The sequence below is a fragment of the Thalassophryne amazonica genome, chromosome 10, assembly GCF_902500255.1.
Source record: "Thalassophryne amazonica chromosome 10, fThaAma1.1, whole genome shotgun sequence".
NCBI lineage: Eukaryota > Metazoa > Chordata > Actinopteri > Batrachoidiformes > Batrachoididae > Thalassophryne > Thalassophryne amazonica.
In genome coordinates, this window is record NC_047112.1 from 27,711,127 (window position 1) to 27,726,928 (window position 15,802).

The window sequence follows — 15,802 nt, forward strand, 5'->3', positions numbered from 1 at the left end:
ACTTCAAAAATAAATAAATTAATTAATAAATAAACTTTCAGTGTTTTGAAATGATTGAAACACTGATGGTGACATTTTTTTGGACACTGACGATTCCTTGATCCAGAAAATGATTAATTTTGAAATGTTCAAAAAAATAAAATGAAACAATTCTTTGAGAAAACAACTATTGTTTTAAAAGCTAACGACTGAAAAGCTAACTAAGTTAACTCACTCTTGTTTGAAAAGCTAAATGACGCAATTACTTTTGGAAGTTACTAAAGTGTATCAAATGACTTAAACAATGAATGAATGAAACAATTACTTTACAAAAAAAAAACTTTCAGTGTTTTGAAATGATTGAAACACTGATGGTGACATTTTTTGGACACTGACGATTCCTTGATCCAGAAAATGATTAATTTTGAAATGTTCAAAAAAATAAAATGAAACAATTCTTTGAGAAAACAACTATTGTTTTAAAAGCTAACGACTGAAAAGCTAACTAAGTTAACTCACTCTTGTTTGAAAAGCTAAATGACGCAATTACTTTTGGAAGTTACTAAAGTGTATCAAATGACTTAAACAATGAATGAAACAATTACTTTACAAAAAAAAAACTTTCAGTGTTTTGAAATGATTGAAACACTGATGGTGACATTTTTTGGACACTGACGATTCCTTGATCCAGAAAATGATTAATTTTGAAATGTTCAAAAAACTAAAATGAAACAGTTATTTGAGAAAACTGACTGTTGTTTTAAAAGCTAATGACTGAAAAGCTAACTAAGTTAGCTCACTCTTGCTTGAAAAGCTAAATGACACAATTACTTTTAGAAGTTACTAAAGTGTATCAAATGACTTAATGAATGAATGAAACTGTTGTGTGGGCCGCTGAAGAGGAGGTACTGCTGGCCCACTACCACCAGAGGGCGCCCTGCTTGGAGTGCGGGCTCCAAGCACGAGAGGGCGCCAGACCCAGAGGAGGTGACAGCTGTCACTCATTACTCCAGCTGTCACTCATCTACACCACCATATAAGCCAGACTGCAACTCCACCTCCCCGCCGAGAAATCGACTACCAGTACTAAGGTAATTTTCTCTGCTGACTTATACGTTGAATAGTAATCTGAACTTCTGTTGCAGCCGTTTTCCTGGTGCTTTCCTTGTCTGGAGGATTGGCGTTTGGTGTGACAGTGACGGCTTCACCTCGCACCCCGTCCCAGATAAGTGGTTGATCAGGAGCTGCTAGTGTGTTCCTAGGTTGGAGGTGGAGGTGCTCCCTCCTAACGGTGTCTGGACTGTTAATTACTGAGTGTGCGGACTCACACTCACACATCATCGTTCTGTTTTCTGCCAGCAGTACCAGGGTCGACAGCCGAAGACAGAGGCCACCTGGGGACTCGGGACTTGGCGGCTCCGGTGTTCTTCAGGCCGTTGGTGGTGGAGGCCGTGTGGGACGCGGCTTCTCTCTCGTCGGGCGTCTTCTATCTTCGAGCCTGCCCACACGTCACCTGGTGTTTATTGACTGTGAACATTAAGACACGTTTCGTTGTGTAATATCACAACATTAAATTGTTACCTTTTGGCTTACTTATTGTCCGTTCATTTGCGCCCCCTGTTGTGGGTCCGTGCTACGACACCTTCCCAACAGAAACAATTACTTTACAAAAAAAAAAACTTTCAGTGTTTTGAAATGATTGAAACACTGATGGTGACATTTTTTGGACACTGAGGATTCCTTGATCCAGAAAATTATGTTGAAAAAACTAAAATGAAACAATTCTTTGAGAAAACAACTGGCTATTATTTTAAAAGCTAAAGACTGAAAAGCTAACTAAGTTAAGTTAAAAGCTAAATGAAACAATTGCTAAATGAAACAATTGCTTCAGGAAATGATTTATCATTTTACAGCACATGAAAGTCTGAATGAAACAACTACATCAGAATGTTTCCGTTTCACAACATGTTCTACACTAAATGGACCAGGAACAACAACAATATAAAAACTTTATTTATATAGAACTTTCTTAGAAATACTAAAAATAAAAAAGCAATAATAACAATAATATTACATATATTTGCACTTACAAATAACTACAAAGTGCTTAAAAACATCAATATATCAAACCAACAAAACTCACTAAAAAGAAGAACATGTGTGTGTGTGTGTATATATATATATATATATATATATACACACACACAAGAATGAGGTCAACAGCCACAAAAATAAAATAGTAATAATAATAATAATAGTAATAATAATAATAATAACTGCCCCCAGCAACACCACCAACTCTAGACGTGAATATCTGCCTACAGCCCTGCTTCAGCTGACTTTCATGTGCTGCAGACCCCAAACAGACCTCCAGCACAAAGGACTGTGGAAAGTCGTCTGACAGGCTGCTTGAGCTGAGAGATCTGATAAGCACTGAGTGGAACAGGACACACGATGATGGAGGCACGCTAACTGACTTATCGCGCTGTGATGGTGCGATACGGATGCAGGGTCGTGTCGGCGCAGGTTGGAGTGTTGTTTCTCATCAGACATGGAACCTGCAACACTGAGTGACAAAGACTTGCCCTTTTAGCTTCAGAGGCTGCGGTAATTTCCATGTCTGCCTGCTTGTCTCTCCATGGTGACATCTCCAAAAACGCAGAGCAATTTCAATTAAAATCTCGTGGATAATCTTAGCGGACTGACACGTCACAACACAGGTCACGTCAAGGTCAAATAAAAAGTCATCATATAAAATGCTTTAATCATTTCTGCTTTTCTGGGTCTATGCAGTGTATCAAACCTCTAACATCGATGATGTCACATGAACACATCAAGGAAAGTTGAAAAATCAGCTGGCGGTGTCAAAGCTCTGTGGTTGTCTGGATACGGTGATGCTGTGTGCATCTGTGTTGCAAGAGTTTAACTGAGTGAGTGAGCTGGTGAGCAAAGAAGTGAATCCACATAAGACGAAGCTCCTGTTGTTGTGCCTACAGTCAGTGACACATCCTGCCTTATGCACATCATGTGGATGGATTTGCTTAGGATGTCAAAAAGCGGCGTGACAGAGGAACAGATCACTAATCCTCACTAATCACCTGCTCCATGGCCTCCTGTGACCACGGAGCACTGCTTCTGTTCCTGCAAGGTTTGCTGGAGAATTTTGATCATATTGTGAATTCTTTAATTGAATCTACTTCTTCTTTTGGCTTCTCCCGTTAGGGGTCGCCACAGCAGATCAACTATTTCCATCTCACCATGTGACTATGTGTATCATCTTCTGTCACACCAGCCACCTTCATGTCCTCCCTCAGTACATCCATAAACCTTCTCTTTGGCCTCCATCTTCTCCTCCTGATGTTTGACTCCATCCACAGCATCCTTCTCCCTATATACCCTGGGTCCCTCCACTATGTCCAAATCATGTCAGTCTCACCTCTTTGACTTTGTCTCCAAACTGTCCTACCTGTGCTGTCCCTCTGATATCTTGACTCCTAATGTTGTCCATCTTTGTCACTAACCACATCAACTTCAGCTAAGGAGGTATGTGAATGTGGTGAGGGAGGACATTCAGGTGGTTGGTTGTAATAGAAGAAGTTACAGAAGACAGTGCGAGATGGAAACGATTGACTTACTGTGGTAACTACTAAAGGGAGCAGCCAAAAGAAAAAAAAATGTTTGAGCAGATCCAAATACAGAAGCCAAGTGGCCTCTGTGTGCAACTGTGTGTACCGTCAATCACGGGCACGGGGAGAGCTGACATTTGCCATTTGGTATGCTTATGTATTTGGGGTCAAGGATGAACAGCACCAAAATGGAACATTGATAGGACTAATATTTTTGGAGAAACTACAGATATTAGCTAATAACAGTGAACAATGGACATTGATATTTACATTCTGGACTCACACGCCATTCTAGCAGGGGGCGGTATATTTCAAGCGAAGTGGCCTTTGTGTGGAGCGCCTTGGGGCAGCTGTTTGTTGTGATTTGGTGCTATATAAAAAAAAAATTGAAATTGAATTGAATTGAATTGTGTATGTGTATGGCACCTTTGAACACAGATAAACTGGGTATGGTTATTTATTTTAGGTCAAGGATGAACGCTGCCAAAATGTTGATGTTGATAGGACTAATATTTTTAGAGAAATTATGGATATTATGTAACAACAGTGAACAATGGACGTTGATAATTACATTCTGGACTAACACGCCACTCCAAATCATTATAGAAACTTTGCATAATTTATTACCACCCCTGAAAAATGTCAGCTACCTATTTTATAAGCACTACCCAATCTAGAGCCCATGGATCCCCATGGGCAACACACTAGTTTTACAATTATTTAAAATCATATGATAGAGCATTTTGCTATTTGACAGGTTATTTTTTTTTAATAAACATTTGGTACAAATGTTTGGCCTTTAGGTGGAGCACACACATACACTGCAACCAATTATTTCCCTTATCAATTAATCGATCTATTACTTTCTCAACTAATCAATTAGATAGAAAATGGTGAATATTGCCAAATGATGTCCTTAAATATTGTGTTTTGTGCACATAAGCCAAAAGATATTGAATTTACCCACAGAGAAGTGTAAGAAAACCTGGTCAAATAAACCAGAAAATATTCTTGAAGAAGCTAAAATCTGTGAAGTTGTTTTGTTTTTTTAATGTATCTAAACAGTTCAATGATCTGAACAGTTGTCAATGAATTTAATAGCAGATTACTAATCAGTTAACTGTTGCAACTCTTGTACGTGTGTATTGTGTTAATTTTTTTTTACTTTCCTCAAAACTTCCATTAAGATCAAAACACGCAGTGTTGTGGGCGTGTCCATCTGAAAGTGTGCCTTGTGACCCCGCCCTCAACAAATCCGGAGGAAACTTGCAACAGAAACGAACACGAACAGCACTTTTCTTGAATGCAGCTCGAGTCTGGGCTCAGAAATGCGCTGGAAAAGTGAAGTAAAAGTTGGATGTTGTATCGTCAGAAAGAATGAAAGTGGATTTGCGTTGTCTAAAAAGGAGGTGAGTCTGGAACACTGAAATTGTTTTATTTGCAGGGGAAATTAAAGGCGGAAAGTGGTGCGGAGCGCAGGCTGTCTAACAGCAGGCTGACAGCTCGGTAGTTTTACAATTTATAGAAATGTCGAAGGAAATTACCCCTGCTGAATTCAGCAATTAAAACTCAAGTAGTTAATGAGACCTTTTCACCTTCTGCGCGACGTTTGTGACGACCTTACTCGTTTAATGGCAGTTATTAAATAAATCAGTTCTCTGCCTGCTTTTGATTGACAGGCAAATTGCGGTGCGGCGTTTTAACGGCGCAGTTTGCTGGCGCTCAACAACATAATGCGCACGTGGAGGATTAGTTCAAGGGTTGTCTGTTTTTGGAGGTAATGGCGATCCTTCTCTCCTATTTTTTTCTTTTCTCGTTGTCATGGTGAAAAGTGAAGGGCATGATATTTATGGGATGGCGTAGTGCGCGTTTAGTGCAGCTGCGACAGTTTGTCCGGAGCGTCATGTGCGAGGACTGCAAAGAAGTGCGCACGGAGGACAGGACGCGCGACTTGGTATAAGCGCGGGCCACCTTTTTGAAAAGACTTCAAATCTCACTTTATCTGCCAGATGCTCTAAAAACTGCATTAAAAAAAAAACTCTTTATAGCTTTATAGAGTTGCGCTTTAAGTAAGCGCATGTGAATTAAACTTTTATATTTCGATTTTGCACAGTGAGACCACAATCTAAGTTTGAACCTTTAACTTTCAGCATGCTGGGATTGACGCACGAGCATTGCGCAAAAAGAAAAAAAAATATATATATAGGTATCGCACTGTTTGGGTGAGTTTTTTTGCGTCACTTTTTAACCGCTGGTTTGATCCCCACGTAGGCTGCGCTGCCGGAGGTTTTGGATGAAGACTCGTCGTCGGTGCAGCCGATGTCCTCTGCGCCGCTCTTGGGCCGAACACTGTGCGCAAATTGCAACGAGGAAATTGTGGATAAATACTTATTGAAGGTTTTTATTTCTCAAGACATTTTTTTATACCTTTTTTTAACCCCAAGATGCATATTTCGGCCTCCACGTGGTTCTGATTCTTATTTCTTTCCAGGTTAACGACTTGTGCTGGCACGTGCGCTGTCTGTCGTGCAGCGTGTGTCAGACTGCACTCGGCGGACACAGCAGCTGCTACATCAAAGACACAGAGGTTTTCTGCAAACTGGATTACTTCAGGTAATATATTAGTGAATAGTTAACAGACAGTAACCGCGGCGGTGCAGTGAAGTTGGTTTTTTTTTTTTTTTTTGCTCTGACTGTCTGCAGAAGATTCGGCACGTGGTGCGCGTGCTGCGGCCGGAACATCCACTCCACGGATTGGGTCCGCCGGGCCAAGGGGAACGTGTACCACCTGGCCTGCTTCGCCTGTTTCTCCTGCAAGAGACAGCTGTCCACCGGGGAGGAGTTCGCCCTGGTGGATGACAAGGTTCTGTGCAGAGTCCACTATGACTGCATGCTGGACAACCTGAAGCGGGCCGTAGAGAAAGGTGCGCACCATGCGCTATAGTTTACGCAGATTTTTTTTTTAAAGAATGTTAAAATAATCTCTGATAATCCATAAATGACCCCCCAATATTACTCAAATTAATTGTGGGGAGAAAGCCTATTTTGTACAATTTAATATAAATAACTTTGTATCTCACACACACAGTCCTAGTCATTAAAAAAAAAAGCTTTTTAAATGGCACTTTATTTTTATTTCATTTTTTTGAACGAACTTTACATTGTTGTTTAAATTTTTAGGTTCAAAATAAACCTAAAAATCAAATCAGTGGCAAATTAACGAAAAATGTGAGTGAATTCTTGCAGATTCTGTTTAAAATCGTTTGATGTAATTACTTAGATGATACCATTTATATAAAAAAAAACTTTAAACATTTTAAAAGGCAATTTGGTGTGCCAAAAATAATTAATAATAATAATAATTAGTAGTAGTAGCAGTATTTATGTAGCACTTTCAGGCAATATATTTCAAAATGCTCTGCATAATAAAGCATCAAAAACACAGGAATAAGACCAGAACATTTAACCATTCTTAAAACGTGATTAAAATCAAGCACCAAACACAAATATACCACACTTACCAACAAATATAGCTAAAAATATGGGATCAATAAATAAATAAACAAACAAACAAATGAGGAATTACAATCAAGGCTGCTAAGAATCTAATACACATAAGTAAATATAAATGAGTAAAGTGGGTAAGTGCCCTATGGGGAGAAGATGATGATGATGATTATTATTATACAAGTAAAATTTGTGCCCACAGTTCACCTTTAAAATAACAACAAAAAGATTTAAGGTGATAAATACATAATTTTTGTCAGATTGTGTCTGTGGTTTAGACAAAAGTAGGTTTTGTTTTCAACATTTTATGTTTAGTAATGACTGGCAAGTCTTTGTTTTAAAATTGAGTTTTAATTTTTTTTTTGAAAATGTGCAAATTACTGGTAGTTGTTATTGAAACAGGGGGAAAAAATCTTTCATTTGAATTTTTGGAATTTTCTAGACGTAACTTGGAGGGGGTAAAAAAAAAATCCTGCTACATTTAAAAAAAAAAAATCTACTGTTTAAGAAGTTGGCAGAGTACTATGCCTTTAATAAAATGACATTTATAGAATGTTGATTTTGCTGCAGGAAATAGAGTTAACATGGAGGGAGCCGTTCCTACAGAACAGGAGATAAACCAACCCAAACCCTCCAAGAGAGCGCGGACCAGCTTCACTGCCGATCAGCTGCAGGTCAGAGTCCATCGGTACACACACACACACACACACACACACACACACACACACACACACACACACACACACACACACACACACACACACACACACACACACACACACACACAGCCCCCCTGTAAAGTTGCATATGTGTAAAGTAATTTTTTTTTTTTGCCCTCAAAACAAAATTTGAATCAGCTGTTGTTGCTGTATGTGCATGTGCACTTACATGGGGGGAGCTCAGCCTAGATTAAAAAAGAAAAAAAAAAGTGTGGGGTGTCCCCAAAGGAAAACAAAAAGGCTGGAGAGCACTGACATAGTGTGAGGAAGTTCTAAAATATTTTAGCTTTGTGTCTCCCCAAAATATTGACATTGTTATGTGTTGGCTAATCTGAGTGCACAATAGGCCTGTTTTCTCATGGTGGCTACAGAAGTTTCTGGAATAAAACCGTTTTTAATGCAGAAATAGAGTAACCAAAAAGTCTGAACACATTATAAACTTTTCAAGAACTATTATTAACTATTATAATGCATTATTACATTATTATAAAGCAGCTTTCTAAATTTTGGATTATTAAAATATGTCATGTCTTGTCATTCCATTGAATTTATTTTGTAGAGATTAAAATGTGCCATCTCGCACAGAGGATTAGCATGAAGTAATAAATAATTTAGACTTTTTTTTCCCCTGATTTATTTTCCCGTAAAATAGGATCCGAGGTGATCACTCAGAATAACATTTAATGCCTTTTTTTTTATGCATTTTTTTTTTTAAATTATCTCCAGTGACCACTGGTAATTTACACATCCACTAGTCCACAAGGTAATACTTAAATCGGATGTTGTGTCCAGTAAACTACAAATGCTGGTAAAACATTTATTCAAGGAAACTGATATCAATGGATGCAGGGCTTTTTTTTTTTTTAATTGGTGCATTTGTTTAATTGAATACTTGAGCATCATTAATGGTTTTGTTCCTGTCCGGGGTATTTTCAGTTAAATTTAAATAAACTCTAAAATAATACATTTGTAAATAAGTACTATCTAAGGACATTTCAGACAAAGTCATCTCTTTCTTTCCTTTTTTTTGTATCCAATTTGACAACCTTTAAACATGATTTCTTCTTTTCCACATTAGTTGGGCTGATTTTGAAATAGAGAAATCAAGAATGCAGCCGTCAGGTGTTAGTCCTCAAACTGTCTTACCAACATTTATTTCCATGCTTTTGCCCCCTCTGTGCTCCGACATGCAGGTGATGCAGGCCCAGTTTGCTCAGGACAACAACCCAGATGCACAAACGCTGCAGAAACTTGCGGAGCAGACGGGCCTCAGTCGGAGAGTTATACAGGTCAGTGAAACATCCGTGTGCATGACAAGAAATGTTTACGTGACGCATAGACGCATTAATGCAGTGCACTTTTGCACGAGGATAGAGCTAAAGGGAAGAGAAGTAATAAAAATGTACACACTAAAAATATAAATAAATAATGCTCTATTTACTTAAACTAGTGAATGTCAACTGTTCCGGCACCACTTGGTTGTTTAAAGTGATTTTAAAATGCGTCTACCAAGGATGCTTCTCCTGTTAACTCAGGTCTGGTTCCAGAACTGTCGAGCACGCCACAAGAAGCATGTGAGCCCAAACCATGCTTCCAGCACACTCTTGAGCTCGCTGCAGCCCACGGAGATGCCCGAGGAGCTGCATTACGCTGCCTACGGAGGGCCGGAGGGATCCATGCTGTCTGCACTTCACTCCTTTATAGACAGTGAGCAAAAGGTTTTTTGTGATTTATTGTTCATGCATAATTTCTAAATAGTTATGATGCTGTACTATGCAAAATGTTTGATCACTTTCTTTTGTTAAACGACAGCGTGGTCGGGCCTGGTTTTTCCGCTAATGAATATTTGTCTCCAGTGATGTTGTTCAGTGTGTTACTGTCAGGTCCATAAGTATTTTTGGCTGAATTTTTTGTAATTTTGCCTCTGTGCACCACCACAAATTAGACACTCATGTCCTTGTAGTGTAGACTTTAAGTTTTAATTCAAGGGTTTTAACAAAAATATTGCATTAACAATTTAGTAATTATGGCCCATTATAGATGTAGTTTCCATTTTCAGAGCCCAAACTAAATATAAATAATTATTGTGAATTCATACCATCATTTTTGTAGTCAGATTTCTTGAGATGAGTCAGGAGGTACATACAAGAAGATTTCCAAGTCACCCAAATACAGTAGTGTTCAGAATAATAGTAGTGCTATGTGACTAAAAAGATTAATCCAGGTTTTGAGTATATTTCTTATTGTTACATGGGAAACAAGGTACAAGGTACACACTGGAAAGGCCGCCAGTCTACTGTAGGGCCACATATAGACAGACAAACACACTGACACGTTGACTAAACTATGATCAATTTAAAGTTTCCAGTTCCCCTAACATCAGGGCTGTGAAAACTCTGCGGATCTGCGTATTTCATCATGGGGAGGGGAGGGGGGTATTAGTGTTTAACTCTAATCGTGATCATCACTGTCGGACAGAGAGAACATGGCGAGAAAGACTGTTTGAAAAAGTTTTTAAGGACAAGAATCCGTGGAATTGTCGCTGGCTTCATAAACACAGATGAAACGGGAAAAGTGAACTGTGCCATCGGGAAACGCGGTAAGAATTTTTCTCTTTCTAGAAAATAAACATTGTACTGTTCAAACAGGATTTTAGACAAGATTGTGACTTTTTTCATTAATCTAGACTTTCTTTCATTGGAAAAAAAGACTGGCTTTGAATGGATTTACACAAGAATATAAATGAGTTTTTATTAATATAGACTTTTTTCATGAGAAACAAGACACTGTGGCATTGAGTGGATTTACAGGAATTTACACAAGAATATGTTGCTTTTTTACTATAATGTATGTTAATGATATTTACCATGATTTTAAAAATCTTCTCCAAGCTTTAGCTGTGGTTTTTGAAATGCTTCAACAGTCTTTTCAGTCTTCATGAATTTCATGTAATTAAATTGTTTTAAGTTAATGCATAATTTGGTTTACAATTAAAAGGAAAATCATTCCAGGTCCTACTTTCACATCATATTTTGTTATTTCAACATGGTCATTGACGGTTCAAATCAAAGGTTGAATACAGGGTCATTTAAATATGCACTAATTTTGAGATTTTTTATTCCAGGAAATGCTGAAAATGTATCATTAGATAAAAAAATTTATTTGGTTTCTGGGATTCCACGGGGCTTGACACCCCAGCTCCTGGGGGGCCTGTGGTCCCCAGACCACAATTTTCATTTCACAGCCCTGTAACATGCATGTCTTGGGAGGTGGGAGGGAACCCAATGCAAACTCCACACAGAAAGAACTAGTCCGAAAGCAATCCCAAGACCTTCTTGTTGCGACGCAACATTGCTGTCTGCTAAGATACCTTGCTGCCCCAAATTGAGATCTAAAATAATGTTCCTTTGCTGTCATCTACAGTGCATCCGGAAAGTATTCACAATGGTTCACTTTTTCCACATTTTATGTTACAGCTGTATTCCAGGATTCTTCAAAATTCTCATATGAGCTGTTCAGACAGGAGTTGGCCTGAGTTGTACATATTCGCACTATGTATGAAGGGGCCCTAATTTGAGCAACGTTTGTCTGTTTTTTTGTTCCGTACTCCCTTGAGGTCTTTTGTACAATTTCCATGAAGCTTAGAATTGGCCTTAGTGTTATGCCACCTTGACACTTGCACGAATTTTGGCTCCGCACTGCCGTGCAATTCGTCGCGCCAACACGTGTCATTAGGTGGTACACTTGAAAAGCCACCTTGACACTTGCACGAATTTGATCCCGGGACTGGCACACAATCTCGTCATAAACTGTGCGAGGCCCTGCGCGCAATGGCACACAGTATTTGCAACCCTAACCCTTTGCAAATAGGTTAAGCAATGTTCACGCAGTCCAATCTCATGCTTTTTTTCATGCTATTTATAATCCTCCCCCTCATCCTAAGAATAACTAACCTAACTGTCTACCCTCCCCTAACCATAACCCCCCAGCCCCATCACCCCGCATTTCATGCCCCCGTCATGAAAAGTGCCCCATGTTTGTGCCCCCATCACAAACCAATAGATTAATGTACTTTTTGTAATGGTGTCATGAACTGCCATGAGACTGGATTGTGTTCATGAAATTTAGGGCCCCTTCACACACATAGTATGAATAAATACAAATCAGGGCGAATCACGGCGGAACGGCTTGTATGAGCGAACCCCGAAAACATCGAGCCGACAGGCAGGTGTGAACAAACCCGCTGCGACGGTGTCATGCACGTACAGTCATGAAACGACATGAATGGAGCATTGCGCTCTTATCATGTCCACATCTGCTGAACCTGGCGTGTCCAGCTGCCCCATATGCGTGTCCTGTGGATGGCACGCCACAGGACAGACAGCGCGTCATGTGGAACAGAGCTCACGTGGGTGACGTGACATTTAGATCGCCCGTTGCGTGTTATGATCTGACTGTCTGTATCACATGGGGCAGCCTGTCAGTGTGGGTGCTGTGCATGCTCTCCAGCCCATCGCAAAAGCGATATCTGTTTTTATGTATTTCCATGTGAGGACAGCAAGCACACACATGAGTGTGTCTGTCAAAACATGGTGCGTGTTCTGCAGCTGTGACATCCAAGACCAGAGATGCCACAACATCTTCTGCTGTTGGCAGACAGCCACGCCCCCGTCTGGTCAGCACACAGACCAAGGTGTCACTCTTTGATCATATTAGAGGCGCCTCGCCTGCGGGGGGGATACTAACTTGTGTTAGTATTTCTTAATGAATGATGTAAATAGAATCCTAGACATACAGTAGTGTTCAGAATAATAGTAGTGCTATGTGACTAAAAAGATTAATCCAGGTTTTGAGTATATTTCTTATTGTTACATGGGAAACAAGGTACCAGTAGATTCAGTAGATTCTCACAAATCCACCAAGACCAAGCATTCATGATATGCACACTCTTAAGGCTATGAAATTGGGCTATTAGTAAAAAAAAAAATAAAAATAAAAAAAGTAGAAAAGGGGGTGTTCACAATAATAGTAGTGTGGCATTCAGTCAGTGAGTTTGTCAGTTTTGTGGAACAAACAGGTGTGAATCAGGTGTCCCCCTATGTAAGGATGAAGCCAGCACCTGTTGAACATGCTTTTGTCTTTGAAAGCCTGAGGAAAATGGGACGTTCAAGACATTGTTCAGAAGAACAGCTAGTTTGATTAAAAAGTTGATTGGAGAGGGGAAAACTTATACGCAGGTGCAAAAAATTATAGGCTGTACATCTACAATGGTCTCCAATGCTTTAAAATGGACAAAAGAAAAAAAAAAAAAAACAGACACGTGGAAGAAAATGGAAAACAACCATCAAAATGGATAGAAGAATAACCAGAATGGCAAAGGCTCACCCATTGATCAGCTCCAGGATGATCAAAGACAGTCTGGAGTTACCTGTAAGTGCTGTGACAGTTAGAAGACACCTGTGTGAAGCTAATTTATTTGCAAGAATCCCTCGCAAAGTCCCTCTGTTAAATAAAAGATGTGCAGAAGAGGTTACAATTTGCCAAAGAACACATCAACTGGCCTAAAGAGAAATGGAGGAATATTTTGTGGACTGATGAGAGTAAAATTGTTCTTTTTGGGTCCAAGGGCCGCAGACAGTTTGTGAGACGACCCCCAAACTCTGAATTCAAGCCACAGTTCACAGTGAAGACAGCATGGTGGCGCAAGCATCATGATATGGGCATGTTTCTCCTACTATGGTGTTGGGCCTATATATCGCATACCAGGTATCATGGATCAGTTTGGATATGTCAAAATACTTGAAGAGGTCATGTTGCCTTATGCTGAAGAGGACATGCCCTTGAAATGGGTGTTTCAACAAGACAATGACCCCAAGCACACTAGTAAACCAGCAAAATCTTGGTTCCAAACCAACAAAATTAATGTCTCGCAGATGTGAAGAAATCATGAAAAACTGTGGTTATACAACTAAATACTAGTTTAGTGATTCACAGGATTGCTAAAACAGTTTGAACATAATAGTTTTGAGTTTGTAGCATCAACAGCAGATGCTACTATTATTGTGAACACCCCCTTTTCTACTTTTTTTTTTTTTTACTAATAGCCCAATTTCATAGCCTTAAGAATGTGCATTTCATGAATGCTTGGTCTTGTTGGATTTGTGAGAATCTACTGAATCTACTGGTATCTCGTTTCCCATGTAACAATAAGAAATATACTCAAAACCTGGATTAAACCTTTTAGTCACATAGCACTACTACTATTCTGAACACTACTGTACATTGATTTTATATTGCGCGTAGTCAACAACGAGTGAGTGATATGGCAGCGCTTAGTGAAAGCACGAACTCCGTCGCAGAGCACGCTGAAGCGAAAAATCCTCCCCCACGAATATCTACAGTCTGGGAGGGATGGATACTCAAACTGGGTATTAAATGGGGGTCTCCCTGTCTCCACGTGCATGCGCGCCATGTGTTTGGCTCAGACTGTAGGGGTTAACTCTGTTTCTGTTGTCTGGAGCACTGGATACTGCATGCAACACTGCATGCAAAGAAAAAATAGATCCACATTTGTGATGTGAAACATTTTTGTTTGTTTGTTTTTTTTGTCTCCATGAGATGATTTTCAGACCACCAGCTCTCATATGTGCACAAGAACCATGCTGGTGAGGAGGTGCACAGCCAAAAACAAAAATGAACCTCAGACAATTTGAAAGTGACTGTCGAGACAGATCTGGTCTTTCAGAGCTGAATGACTAAAATAATGAAAAAAAAAGAAAGAAATGGAAACAATAAAGGTGTGGCTATGAAATAAATCAAAATAAAGGTGCCGGGTTATTTTATTTATTTTTGAGGAGTGTGGGCTGTACATTTCCCCATTTATATTGAGCCTTCTTATCTCGTGTTTGGACATAAATATTCCATAACTCCACCTCCTGATAGAACTAATAATTTCATTAGAACAGGGCAAAACTTGGTCATCTTTCAATGATATTTTCCATTACTGTGCTGTAAGTGTGCTCTTTTTCTTTCATTTGTTGTTATTGAATGAAACAAGTTCTTGCATTAATTTTATTTTGGAGGGACTTCATAATGGACAAACTACCAGTTAAAACTGGGATATTTATTTGTTTAAAATTTTTTGGGGTGGTGGTGGTCAGTGGGGGGATAATGTCCAGCAGTGTATACTTTGTGCAGTTTTATCTTTTAGAGATTATTGAATGTTGAAATATGAATGACAAATTTTTAATTTGTGTAAATTCATGGTCTTTAAGCGTCATAACAATAATACTTTAAGTGGGGGAAAAAAATCAATAGTTTAATCAAAAAATAATCAGATGAATTAGAAAAATAAAAGTTAAGTGCAGCCTTAATATTAGTAAATGATTTCATGAAATCAAAATTTTAAAAAGAAGCTTTTTTTTCATCTTTTTTTTGGGGGGGGGGGGGGGGCTGTTTGATATGTGTGAATGCTTACTGATGGCGGTGTTGTCTGTCCACAGTACACTCTCCTCCGTCCATGTTCCAGCCGCTGCTGCCAGGTCACGCCATGACCTCTCTGCCTGTGTCGCACACCTGAGCTGCTCAAACGCGCGCACGCAGTCGACTGCACCAGTTACTCGCCATCATCATCTTCATTTAAAAACATTACTTTCTGCGAACTGCAAAACCCCCTTTTTTTGTGGAGATTTATTAATTCATGACTTCATAGTTTTTGAAAACATCAACATATATTCTGGATGGCTACTATCGACGTACACTGTAACTGAAGTATCCTGTGTTGTGGAAAAGCGAAGGTTGTTGGTTGTTGTGCATTTGGTGGCAGTTTGTCGGCGCTCCTGTAGGCGGAACCCAAAATCTGAACTCATCAGACAAAGAATATGAACAGTTTCGACAGTGTTTGAGTATTGCAGCTTTATTTATTTATTGTTTGTGACATGTTTGTTTTGAAAATAAATGTCTAATTTCAGA

General features: G+C 39.2%; 1 protein-coding gene across 4 annotated transcripts; it reads left to right on the forward strand.

Annotated features, from left to right (window-relative positions):
- The first annotated feature begins 4,857 nt into the window (after nucleotides 1-4,857).
- LOC117518500 (LIM/homeobox protein Lhx8) lies at nucleotides 4,858-15,444 on the forward strand. 4 transcript variants are annotated; one of them, XM_034179637.1, is made up of 8 exons: nucleotides 4,858-5,014; nucleotides 5,877-6,002; nucleotides 6,097-6,218; nucleotides 6,309-6,529; nucleotides 7,683-7,786; nucleotides 9,025-9,120; nucleotides 9,367-9,538; nucleotides 15,334-15,444. In XM_034179637.1, the coding sequence occupies exons 1-8, from the start codon at nucleotides 4,934-4,936 to the stop codon at nucleotides 15,408-15,410; spliced, it is 999 nt and encodes a 332-aa protein (XP_034035528.1). In that variant the 5' UTR covers nucleotides 4,858-4,933; the 3' UTR covers nucleotides 15,411-15,444. The 4 variants fall into 4 exon arrangements, with proteins under 4 accessions (XP_034035528.1, XP_034035526.1, XP_034035527.1 ...); XM_034179635.1 differs by lacking the exon at nucleotides 4,858-5,014 and adding an exon at nucleotides 5,132-5,559 and having other exon boundaries at nucleotides 6,312-6,529; XM_034179636.1 differs by lacking the exon at nucleotides 4,858-5,014 and adding an exon at nucleotides 5,138-5,559 and having other exon boundaries at nucleotides 9,379-9,538.
- Nucleotides 15,445-15,802: the final 358 nt, after the last annotated feature.